Source organism: Pituophis catenifer, unplaced genomic scaffold (genome assembly GCF_029215685.1).
Source record: "Pituophis catenifer annectens isolate HBS135680 unplaced genomic scaffold, rPitCat1.0.hap2 SCAF_3, whole genome shotgun sequence".
Lineage (NCBI taxonomy): Eukaryota > Metazoa > Chordata > Lepidosauria > Squamata > Colubridae > Pituophis > Pituophis catenifer.
Genome location: NW_027256883.1, coordinates 75869962 through 75883227, shown reverse-complemented (window position 1 = coordinate 75883227; position 13266 = coordinate 75869962). Strand labels below are relative to the sequence as shown.

At 44.5% G+C, this 13266-nt stretch overlaps 1 protein-coding gene across 2 annotated transcripts in view; it reads left to right on the top strand.

The window, feature by feature from the left end:
- The first annotated feature begins 456 nt into the window (after positions 1-456).
- Positions 457-13266, top strand: part of RELCH (RAB11 binding and LisH domain, coiled-coil and HEAT repeat containing) — a 71649-nt gene continuing 58839 nt past the window's right edge. For both annotated transcript variants that reach the window (XM_070940761.1, XM_070940759.1), the window contains exon 1: positions 457-913. In XM_070940761.1, the coding sequence (XP_070796862.1) occupies positions 457-913 (457 nt within the window). The remainder of the gene's footprint in view (positions 914-13266) is intronic.

Genomic DNA, 13266 nt, shown 5'->3' with positions numbered 1-13266 from the left:
AAGTCCACAAGTCTTAAAGTGGCCAAGGTTGAAAACCCCTGTACTAATTTACCAACTGCAGTGATTCGCTTAACAACTGTGGCAAGCAAAGTCGTAAAATGGGGCAAAAATCACTTAGCAACAGAAATGTTGGGCTCCGCTGTGGTCGTAAATTGAGGACTTCCTGTATTTAACGAACGTCCCCTTCCTCACCCCACCCCCTTGCAACTATGGGGAATCGAGCGATTCCCTCAGGCCTGCCGGTATCTTCAGGAACCGGAAATGCAGCGAGGACGATCTCGCGAGAGTTCCTATGCGGAAACCGAGCTCGGAAAGACAGGAGGCGCCCGGGCGCGCGCTCGCGAGAGAGCGAGAGAGGGATTGGTGGGTTGCCGCCGGCTGCTGTGGTAACAGGGTTCGTCTGGGGCGCAGCTCGGAAGAGCGCGCGGCTCTGGGGGGAATTCCTCTTCTCCCAAGATGGCGGTGGTGGGGGGCGGGGGAGTGAACCCCTTCCTCAGTGACTCCGAAGAGTCCGAGCCAGAGGAGACCAGGCCGGGGGGCAGCAGCAGCAGCGACCCCGGCGTCTTGGGCGCTCCTCTCCCGGTGTCGTCTTCCACCTCCTCTTCGCCACCCCTTCAGCAACTGTTGCCGCCGCCTGCACAGGCCGAGGAACCGCCCCGGGTGCCCGTGGATGCTTTAGCGGCTCAGCTGCTGCGCGACCAGTTCGTGTTGACGGCGCTGGAATTGCACACGGAGCTTCTGGAGAGCGGCCGAGAGCTGCCTCGCCTGCGCGACTATTTTTCCAATCCTGGCAACTTCGAGCGGCAAAGTGCGGGCGGCGCCGGAGCCCTGGCACCGACTCCTTCCGCCTCAGTAGCTCCCGGGATCATAGCGATGGTCGGAGGCGGTAAGGAGCCTGGCGCCGGACAGCTCCGTAAGTGGATAGCCGTGCTTAACAAAGGGAAGCTTAGAAGGACTCACACTCTCTCTCTCCTTTTTAAAAAAAATATTTCTTCCCCTTGCCAGGTTTCAGCCCTTGGTTGACCTTGGCTTGGGTGTGTTATTTTCAATAAATTCCCCTCATTTGGTGTTGGAGCGTTTGTCAAATCTTGGTAGAAAAGAGGCAGGGATTGCCTCTGTTCTGCAGACATTTCATTACCTTAAAATAGGTAGTAAAGAGTTCTGTTTGCTGTCAGTTTGTATTCTGGTGTCTTGCCTGTCTGTGTGGGTGGGAGTGGACAAGACAGGTAAGATACCAGAATATAAACTGACAGCAAACAGCACTTCTTACTGGCACTGATGATGTTATGGAGTTAGGATATAGGATAATGAAATGTCTGCAAGAAAACAAGCAAGCTCAGAGAGCACCAAGGATCCCTCATTTCAAACACTAAGCTACAAATATTCTCCCTCATTGGTGCATGTATGAACTGTTGATCATTTAGATGACATAGATTGCAACTGCTGCCTATTATGAGGCTTTTACTATTTTTATAGCAAGGTTTTTTTAGGGCCATGATGGGTTGAATTATACAGCATAAATTTAAAGTTTTTGGGTAGTTCATGCATCACCATAGAAAAGAATAGTCTGTGATTTCAGCTGATTTGATAATCTGAATTTTATATACACACACAAACACAATACTTTCACCTGTCACAAACATTTCAGTTCAGAGATAAGTTTGGGAGAGATTCTTAATTTTAGAAGGTCATCATATGAACTTGCTATGGTATGCAAGTCATTCTAAGTCATTAGAATAAGACCCCAGCCAGTTGTGATTTAGTGAACAAACTAGGAGTAAACATAGTGTGATTGATGGCAATAATCAAGTTGGTGTTGACTCTTAATGAGTCAACCTCATCTTGATTACCAGCATCATGTTGGTAGATTTTCTTCATAGTGATGTGTCCTTTATCTGGTTTTTCAGGTTTTCTAATGGTGTACCCATTACTACTGAAATCATGTCCATATATTATGCTGCTGGTTGGTCCCTTTTTATTATTCTCAGCATTATAAATTACTCAAGAGAGCTTGGTTATACATAATACATCCAAAATGTGATAATTTGAGCATGGTCATTTATACCACAAGTAAGAACTCTGAATCGATTTGATCATTTATTTTCTTGTCTATCCTTTATATTTTCAGGAGTCTTTGGTAACACCAAAGTTTAAAAGCCTCAATATTGTAATGCAGTATGTAAAACCAGTCCTGAGTTCTGAATCAGCTGGAGTTTTTCTGGTTCCTCTTGCCATTTGCAATTTGATAGAAACTAAAAAGTCATAGCTAAAGAAGCCGCAGTTTTTAATCTGTACTAAACCATTGGCAAAATAAAGATATTAAGTTAATACACTTTATTGATTTTAGCTCTTGCTCTTTCAAAGACAACATCTTGAAATATCAATGCAGGTACATGCTTTGTTTTAGAATACTGTGGTGGTATAATTAATGCCGAGATATTGGATTAGATAATAGAAGTTTCATTGAAAATGTATGTGTTGTGTATATTGCTTATAGCTTCAGATTGTGGGAGGATGTTTGGACAATACTCAGTAAATCCTGTTCAACTTAATGTAAGAATAATAAGAAATATTTCCATGCCAATGTCAATCTTTAGTATCAATATAGTGATAAGTGATTTTCTAAAATGTTAAGTCATTTCTAGTTTTTATTGGAAGATTATGAAGAAATATACACTGGGAAGTCAACAACATATCTCATTAGACGGCTAGTGTCTAATAATGTTGAGTCAGGAAAGACTTTATGTAAATGATACCATGTAAATGCTTGTAACTACAATAACTACCAAGAAATGCATACACTATACAAAAGGTAGAACATTTTAAGCACTTCAGCAGTTTAGAGAGAGAACAGCATTCTCCAGCTAACCAGAAAGCGTCAGTCAGGCTGGGATACGCCTCGTCTAGCGTATGACCGAGTCTTGCAAATTTAAAGCTCCGCCCTTCCGGATGCCCCAGTTCTTCGGCTCGGTCTACGCGTGACGAGACGTGTCTTCACCTTCTGATCGCTTTCCTAGCTGGAATTTCTTCTATACAGGTCTGATTACCTTTAAAAACTGTTTCTGCGAATTAACTGACTTAAAAATTGCCGCGGAGGCTTGCGGCGGACTCGCGCCCCTCAGCTGGGCTCCTCCGGCGAAGGAAGTTGCTGCATCTAAAAGGCCTTTGCCTAGCAGCTTGATTATCGGCTGGAGCGGCTGCTCGCCGATCGGAGTCGCTTTGAAGCCGGACGGCTCGCGACTGGGCTCCAGTTTCCTGAGATTGTGGATTCAGCGCCGGGGCTGGTCGGAGCAGCTTGCGAACGCCCCGCTCATTTCTAAACCACGGAGGAGTCTCTCTCTCAGCATTTCTCTCTGCCTTTGCTAGTCGAAAGACCTTTTATAGAACCGGCTCAGTTTTCCGCTTCTTACAAGCGCTCACTTATTGCTCCGTTGAGGCTAGAGCGGGTGTCGGGGCCTTTTAAAAGAGCGGTTTGCTAGCCGGGAGCTTATAATTAACGGCGCAATTCGCCCTCGAGGCTTGGCGCCTTTTCCCTCAATTGAAAGACCCAGGGAGCTTTTCTTGTGCCGCCTTCACCTCAGCCTCTCTTCTCAAAATGGCGGACGCCATGAGGTCTGGCTCCAACGGGCGCGGATCCTCCTCTCGTCGCCCTCTGGATAGTGATCCACTTGAGGGCACTTCCCGGGACCATCCCCCACCTGCTAAAAAATCCAGGTCTCGGAAGGGGGCATCTTCCTCAACAACCCGCGAGGAGCAAAGGAGGCATAATGCCTTTGAAAAGGCCTTCCAAAAGGCGCGCTCTCAGGCACCTGCAAGAGAACCCGATAGGCCTGATCCTTCTCCATCCCCTAGGCCCAGATCCCCACGTTCTGTGCGGGATCTTTCCCCGGATCTACCTGGTTCGCCTTCACGTTCTCCTGTTCCAGATGCGCAACACCTGTTCCAAGCCCTTCCAGACTCTGGCCTAGCTCCTCTGGCGCCTCCCTCTGGACCATCGCCAGCGCCTCTTCCCAACCCGATGGCAGACTCCTTGGAGGCCTTCATCGCTCGGGCCATCCGCCAGAGTCTGTCTGAGTTCTGGCATCAGGCTCCTCCTCCGTCGGCTCAGGCTCCTCAACCGGCCTTTCAGCACGATTCTAACAATTCTAACCTCAGAGAGGATTCTATCCTGGATGGGGACCAGGATCCTTACCATGACCAAACTGATCAGGTTTCGATTTCAGAAGCGGGTGAATTTCAGGACCAGGCTTGGTCAGATGATGAAGGTCTGGGTCCGGACCCCCCTTCGTTTGTGGGCTTATTTAAGCCGCATCTTTTTCGGTCTTTACTTTTCAAAGCTATTGCCACAACTCGCTTGGGCGGTCCCCCTCCTGCGGCTACAGCTTCTGATTCTCACGATCCGGCTGCAGCCATGTTTGTGGAACCGACGGTGAATCCGGAAACCATCCCAGCACCCAAGTTGTTCACAGACGTCTTACAACGCCAGTGGGCTCTTCCTGGGGCGGGTCCCAGTCCTAACGGATTGGACAAGCGCCTCTACAATTCGGCGACTCCATTAGCTGATATTTTACAACCTCCTAAAGTGGACGTACCCATTGTGGCTCTGGTGGACCCTGTTCATCCCACGGGTCCGGCAGAAGATTCCCTTCGTCCAGAGGACAAGAGAGCAGAGAAGACCCTCCTTAAGGGTCACCTTGCCACTGCCTGGTCTATCCGCGCTTCCACCTCGGCGTCCTTTTTTAATAGGGCGGCTCTGCTCTGGATCAAACAACTTCAAGCCCGTTTGCCTTTGTCAGATGCAAGATCCCACCAGGATCTGAACAAAATAGCTGCCGCTCTGGAATATTCGGCGGATGCCACCTTGAATTCTGCTAGATTCTCAGCCAGGGCCTTGGGATCCACCGTTACGTCACGACGCCTTTTATGGCTTAGGCATTGGCAGGCCGATATGCGCAGCAAGTGGCAACTGGCCTCTTCTCCCTACTCTCCTGGACATTTGTTCGGGTCCTCCTTGGATCCTCTACTCGTTGAGACCAGAGATCGTCGCAAAGTTCTGCCTCCGGCTTCCCGCAGGGGAGATCCTCGTTCGGCTTCCTCCAGGTTCCAGTCCTTTCGGACCTCAGGGGCCCCTTCCTTTCAACCTCGTTTTCAACGAAGCTTCCCTTCCAGACCCCAACAGGACTTCCAGGTCAGGCCGGGGGCAAGATTCCCCCCTCGTCGGTCCCGGGGTGGGAGGGGAGGGCGGTTTCCTCGCAGGTCTAGATAAGTTCTCTTCCCAGGCACCCATTGGAGGTCGTCTCTCATTATTTTATCACCAGTGGGAGACCTCCACTTCCGATTCCTGGGTGCTCAACACTATTTCTCAGGGTCTTTCCCTGGAATTTTCCTCCCCTCCCCCTGCCCGCTTTATTCCCTGTCCAGTTACTCGTGACAAGACGAAAAGGGACCTTGTGGAAGCGGCTATAGTTCACCTTCTAGATATTGCCGCTATTGAGCGGGTTCCCCAATCGCAGCAGGGTCATGGTTTTTATTCCCGTCTTTTTGTTGTCCAAAAGCCCTCTGGTGGGTGGAGGCCCATTTTGGACTTAAAATCCTTGAACCGACACATTAGGTACCGTCGGTTCAAGATGCAATCCCTCAGCTCTATTTTAGAATCGGTCCGTCCTTCGGATTACCTGTCATCAATTGATTTAACGGAGGCTTACCTCCACGTTCCCATTTTACCGGCTCACCGTAGATTTCTTCGTTTTGCCTTTAGAGGCTCTCATTATCAATACAGAGCGTTGCCCTTCGGGCTGTCCTCAGCCCCTCGGGTTTTTACAAAAATAATGTCCGCCCTCGTGGGCCACATACGCTCTTCCCCTCTGCGTCTCCAGTTTTATTTAGACGACATTTTAGTACTTTCCTCCTCCCTTTCAGCAGCACGAGTTGATTTGGTTACCGTCCTGAACTCGCTTCAGGCCCATGGTTTTTCTATTAATTGGGCCAAGAGCCACCTTTCCCCCTCAACACGCATACTCCACTTAGGCGCCCTCATTGACACGGTCTCTTCCACTGTGTCGCTTTCCACTGAACGCCAGGCTAACCTTCGCTCCCTGGCTCTCAGGTGTTTACTTGACGGTTCTGCTCCCATCTCTTCCCTTTCTCGATTATTGGGCATGATGGTGTCCTCCTTCGGCATTACTCCATGGTCCCGTTTGCATAGCAGGGACCTCCAGTGGCTGCTGCTACCCTTCCAAAAGTCGTTTCAGGACACATCTCCTCGTCAACTTCGTCTGCCTCCGCATGTCATCGACTCCCTTCGTTGGTGGACCTCGACCGCCTTGTCCCGCGGCTCCTGCTTCCGAGAACCTCATCGAGTTCAGTTAACCACGGATGCCAGTCTCTCGGGTTGGGGGGCCCACCTCCTTCATCACATGGTTCAGGGCCGTTGGTCAGCCTCGGAATCCCGGCTCAACATAAATCTGTTGGAACTCCGGGCTATCCGGCTGGCTCTCCTTCACTTTCAGGACCTTTTAGTAGGGAAAGATGTACTCGTCCTGACGGACAACACGACTGCCAAGGCCCACGTGAACAAATTAGGGGGCACTCGCTCACGCGCCTTGATGGCCGAAGCTCGGCTCCTGGGCCTCTGGTCCGAGACCCATCTGACATCGCTGCGGGCGGACCACATCTCAGGGGCAGCGAATGTCCAGGCAGATTCCCTCAGCCGGACTCAGGTGGATCACGGAGAGTGGTCGATCCCATCTTCCTTATTCCGGGAGATCACGGCCAGGTTCGGAACCCCTCTCGTAGACTTGTTCGCTTCCAAGATGAACCATCAGCTGCCCCGTTATTTCTCGAGATTTCTGGATCTTCAGGCGGAAGCCACGGATGCCCTCCGCAGCCGGTGGCCTCCGGGTCTCCTTTACGCCTTTCCACCCCTTCCAATAATTCCCAAAGTGCTCCGGAAACTTCTTCAAGAACGAGCTCAGCTACTCTTGATCGCCCCATATTGGCCCATGCGCCCGTGGTTCGCGGACTTGATGACCCTGTCCGTCGCTCCTCCTTGGAGGATTCCCAACTCCAAGATCCAATTGTCTCAAGGGGTTCTCTCCCATCCGGATCCGGCCTGGCTTCGCTTAACCGTTTGGCGGTTGAGCGGGGCATCCTGACTGCAGCCAGAATTCCATCTCCTATCGTCTCAACTATCCAGGCGGCCCGCCGTCCTTCTACGATCCGCGTATATGATTCTACATGGCGTTCCTTTGTTTCCTGGTGTACTTCAGTTTCAGTTGCCCCTACTGATGCCTCCATCTTGCACGTTCTTTCCTTCCTTCAACGTGGTCTGGACAACGGCCTCGCCCCCAACACGCTGCGTCGCCAAGTGGCTGCCTTGGCATCAGTTCTGTCCTGTGGCTCTCCTGATCCCATATCTCGCCATCCCATAATTCACGACTTTCTACGGGGCGCCACTAACTTACGCCCTCCCACCATTCACCGATACCCGTCATGGAATTTGAACAAGGTTCTCACCGCTCTGATGTCACCTCCATTTGAGCCTCTCCGCTCTGTTCCTCTCCGATTTCTTTCGTTGAAGGTATCTTTCCTGGTGGCGATTACCTCCGCTCGCCGCATTTCGGAACTGGCGGCGTTATCAGTTCGGGCGGATCTCTGTATTTTTCATACAGACAGAGTAGTGCTTCGCCTGGATCCGGCCTTTCTAACCAAGGTAAACTCAACCTTCCACAGAGCGCAGGAACTCGTCCTTCCAGACTTTTGTCCTCGCCCTTCACACCGTCTGGAACGATCTTGGCACACTCTCGACGTGCGACGAGCTCTGAAGATTTATATAGCTCGGACAGCCGCACATCGCAAGTCAGAGTCTCTCTTTGTCGCTTTTCACCCTGCTTCCATCGGGTCCCGGGTTTCGGCTTCCACGCTGGGACGTTGGATAAGAGCCACCATCTCCTTGGCCTACCGCCATTCGGACTTACCTCCTCCTCACAGAATCACGGCTCATTCTACCAGGAGCGCTGCAACATCGGCTGCCTGGTCGACTCAGGCATCTCTGGAGGACATCTGTCGGGCAGCCACCTGGACGTCTATCAGTCCTTTCATCAGGCACTATAGAGTGGACTCGTTTGCCTCGTCCGATGCTGCTTTTGGCAGACGAGTACTTCAGGCCGTACACCTCTCCTGAGAACCACCGGAGCCGTCTCGCCCGCCCGGGTACATCAGGCTTTGGTATGTCCCCAGCCTGACTGACGCTTTCTGGTTAGCTGGAGAATGGACGTTGGTCTTACCTGATACGTCCCTTCTCAGCATGTAGAAAGCGTCAGTCAGCCCCGCCCCTCTCTCTCCGGTCCGGTGGGAGGTTGGGGGGGGTTGTATGCTAATTCTTTCTCGTTACAGGGAGACACGTCTCACGAGTCTACACTTCGCCCTCGACGAAGAACTGGGGCATCCGGAAGGGCGGAGCTTTAAATTTGCAAGACTCGGTCATACGCTAGACGAGGCGTATCCCAGCCTGACTGACGCTTTCTACATGCTGAGAAGGGACGTATCAGGTAAGACCAACGTCCATTTTGTGATTCTATTGAGAAGCTTCCATAAATAACACATCTGCATGCAAACAAACATCTGCAGCAGCCAGATTACACCAATGCTAGAATTTTTGCAAAATGTCTGTTATTATGAAGAGTAATTTTAGTTCTTTATTTCAGTCACTTATATTAATAAAAATAAGGAGTTTTTTAGTGTTTGCAAATAACATCAAACCATAATGTTATTTGTTTATTTTTGATTTACACATTTTTTCTAAGCCAATAATATGTGGATTACTGTATGTTGTGATTTATTTAGCAAACTAAATCAGTTTAGTATCAATATCTGATACTGATAAGGTACTGGGATCACATAAGGTACAATACTATACATGTGACTATTTGTACAGGCAATGTAGGACCAACTAATTCACCTCCTTCTGTGAATTGAAAAACTACAATGTAATATCTAATTAGCAAAAACATAGGCTTTAAATATACTGCTTACTAAAACTGCTCATATGAATATTTATTTGCCAGTACAGCTGGTACTGTATAAGAATAAAGAATTACTGTATATAAGAATAATGAACCTAATTTAGTATTATATTAGGAAAATATATTTTCCTTAAGGCAGGGGTAGAGATCATATAGTATATGTTGAACTTACATGGTATTTATTTCTTTTGTGCTTTTTTAAGCATCTGAAGATGTGAGATTTGATACCATTTATTTTTTTACTAGCATGCAATTATCAATTATTTTGTGAAGCAATCATGTGACAGAACTTATGAGATGGCTGACTGTGGTAATGTGGTAGTTTCTTAGTTTGATTTTACAGTTTTGTAAGCTTTTTGTTAGCTTAATATTGAGATTAGTGATTGATAAGATTTTATTCCTAAGTACTTGCTATTATTGTAAATACTGATTAGTGTAAATTAGGGATGTCATCAGGCTATTCAGTTTGTTTTGTAGGTTGTAATACAGGTAATCCTTGACTTACTACAGTTCGTTTAATGACTGTTCAAAATTCCAGCAGCTCTCAAAAAAGTGACTTATCATTTTTCACACTTGCTACCATTGCAGCATCCCCATGTTCACATGATTAAAATTCAGACACTTTGCAACTGACTCATATTTATGATGGTTGCAGTGTCCTGGGGTCATGTGATTACCTTTTGTGACCTTCTGACAAGCAAAGTCAGTGGGGAGGCAAATTCATTTAACAACTATATGACTAACAACTGCAGTGATTCACTTAACAACTGTGGCAAGAAAGGTTGTAAAATGAGGCAAAACTCACTTAACAAATGTCTTACTTCGTAATTGAAATTTTGGGCTCAGTTATGGTCATAAGTTGACTATTAGCATATCACCAGAGAATCCTGCAGCTCTCTGCCTTGGTTAGGCATCTGTATATAGAACATATCCTTGGAGTAGAAGACACTAGAATTTCTTGCTGATCTTTCATTGTTGTTTAGCCTGGCAGAACTATCCTTCACTAGATATCTTTGCTTTCACATGGACATCGACAACAGCAGAAGTTTATATGTAGGCTCACCCATACTCCCTTGCTTGTCCATCAGATTTTTAGTAAAATTTGATAAAAGCCTTCTGACAAATGTTATCTCTAGTTTTTAGCTAAAATTACATTCGTAACATTTTTTTAACCTATGTATTGTAATGTTATTTGCTAGGACTATTAAGAAATAAAATAACAAGAAAGATGAAGAAAAGAAGATTAGAAAAATTGGCCAAATTTTCTTGTTTCTCCTGCTGTAAAAGCTTGTGCTTAACTGAACAATGGTTCATTAAATTAACATGATTGAGTTTACATAACATATTAACTACTCCATAGATTTAACTACATGGACTAAACTATGTTGGCTAATTTGGAGAACCAGAATGTTATGTTTATATACCCTATTCGTTGTTTCTCATTTTGTTGTTTCCCTCTTGTTCTATTCACTGTTATTGTGTAAATTGTTTTAGCTATTGGTCATAAGTAACTAATATTGTTAATGGTTCACCACTAATTACGACTGAAGGATTCAGAAAAGTTATTCCAGAGTGGAAAACCCCAAAACTTTCTCCTTTGAACAAAAAAAAAAAATATCTTCTTAATAAAATAGAGTATATTTATATTCATTATACATGCTTCATATTTTCCTTTCTCTGTAAATGAGGAAATGATTGCAGCTCATAAAACAAATGAAATAGAAACCAGAGGACTTGATGTAATTACTCCAAGAGCTGGAGCAGTTATTCTATGTAATTTGCTTGTCAATGAAATAGTACTTCAAAACTGTGATTAGGCAAAACTGTAAACATATTAGCACTTAAACAACTTTAATCTTGAAATAATGTCAGAGACAAAGTCATCAAGGGTTTAATGTTAAGTTAGCACAACTAAAATGTAATTAATAGATAATTAAAAATTAACTACTTTTCTGTATTCTTTAATTCTTACTCTCAAAGAACCATAAAAAGGCTGATATTAGAGGCCATTTCTTAAGATTGTATAATTTAAAGACAGGTCTTTATTTAAACACATTACAAGCTAGTATTTCAAGAGTGATTTTAGAAAACTATACGACTGTCACACCCATATAAGGCTCATTGTTGTTGAGCTACATTGTGGTTGTTACTACATACCCTGTTTCCCCCAAAATAAGACATCCCCTGATAATACGCCCAATCGGGCTTTTGAGCACATGGCAATAAGGCCAAACACTTAGTTCAAAAAAATATAAGATAGGGTCCTATTTCGGGGAAACAGGTAGTTATCATCAACTACATCTACAACTAGTTTTTAATTTTATAACACCTTGCATCTGTACTGCAACGCGAGGGAAAGCATGCCACTGGAATTCTTTTGAATAATAGTTCTGTATTATGTAACCAGAAAGAAGGGAGAGTTTAAAGTAGAAGAGTCTGCAAAATTCTGTCCAAGTGTTTGATCATTAAGGAATTCATCTTTCCTTATACATTAACCTTTACACAAACATTTAAGCTTGCAGATTTTTTTCCAAGTCACTTATCATAAGTCACATCAGTAAATCAGCCTCTAATGAGCAATAACTAACCCAGCTGACAAAATGTTATTCATCTTGTGATGATAGAGGTAAATAATTGTCGTAGTACAAGACTAGCAGTTAATAGAGTACTGTATTCTTTCTATTCGGGGAAAAAATAAAAATATTGCAACTGCCATCTGAAGTGGAGGACTAGTAGAATATTTGTGTGTTCATTCTTAGGAATATAGCAGCCTGTAACACTTTTATTCTCTGTACACACAGAAGAGAAAAACAGTATAATCTGAAATGTCATCCTTCAGAATTTTGATTGAATTAATTCCTAACAGTAAAAGTTGGGATATTATCCAAGTTGAGCTCCTTATAGAATGTATACCCGAGGTCACCTCAGAAAGTGTTAAGACCACTAGAATAAAATAAAACCTAAAATAAAATAAAAAAGGGTGAGAGAAAATCTTTCCAGAATTACATTGATAGTATGCTGGATATTTTGAGCTATGAATTTAGCATGCTTCATATGGAACCTAGTAAAATGGAAGTAATCTCCCAATTTTAGAAGCTGTAAATTCATTCAGTAACAATGTTTACACAATCCGATGTTTTGATTTATTATCTTAAATAAAATGTTCCAATGGGCGATTGCCTAGACTAGAGAACTCCCCCCTGAACTATATTTAACATGTAGCATGTAACATATTCACACATCATACGTGTCTACTAAGTTTGCTATTGTGTAGAAGTTTGAACTGGCAAGTTGTTTGAGTACACAGTTAATATAAAGATTAATAACAGAGGGGCAAAAATGCTAGCAGCAGTTCATGTTAAAAGGTTTAAAAAGTATTTTGGGTCACACATCAATGTACACATACTTGTTACTTGCAATTTCTAAACCCTAAATACACTTTACCTAGGATCTTGTGACATTATAACAAAGGCTAGGTCAGCACTTATTTGTTCGGCAACACACCTTTTTGACTCTTAATTCAAAATACTGCACTCCCATATAAAATGTATCCATTTTACCGTTATTGAGTTTGGAATAGAGGTAGAAGAACTACCCACTAATTCGATATCTTACTCTGAAAGAAACGTTATCATGATAGGAACTGTTAATAAATGATAATAGACAATAGTCCATTGCAGAGTCTTTTAGAGTTTTGGCCTATGGATTAAATCAAAGCTTTAAAATCAGAAACTGCCACTTAAGTGGGATGCTGCTTTATTTTTAATTATATATATGTTGGGGATTCTACAGTTGATCTCCCTTCTCAAATCCTATCTGTTGTACAGCAATTAGTTTTTCTTTTTCAATCCATTTGTGTAATTTCTAGAACAGATTTTTGTACATAGTTTGGGGGTCATATTCATTGAATAGGTTCATTGCCCAAAGTGATGATACCAAAATTTGTTTGTACTGCATGCAATGCAATGCTATAGTGTTTCAACTGGGATCAAGATTTTTCTGTATTTTGTCTCTCCATCTCATAGGAGGTCAGTCTTACGGCCAAAGTTATAAAGTTACCTGTTTGTTGTCCAGGTCCATGTTGCTGTGCATGCATACATGTTCTGCTCATTGATAGCTTTTGGGCTACTTTGATGACATCTTGGTTTTTTATTTTTTTATAAAGTTTGATTTGAGATAAAATACAAATAGAAACAAAAATGAGGAAAGATAAAGAAGAAAGTAAAGGGGTGTAAAAAAAGGA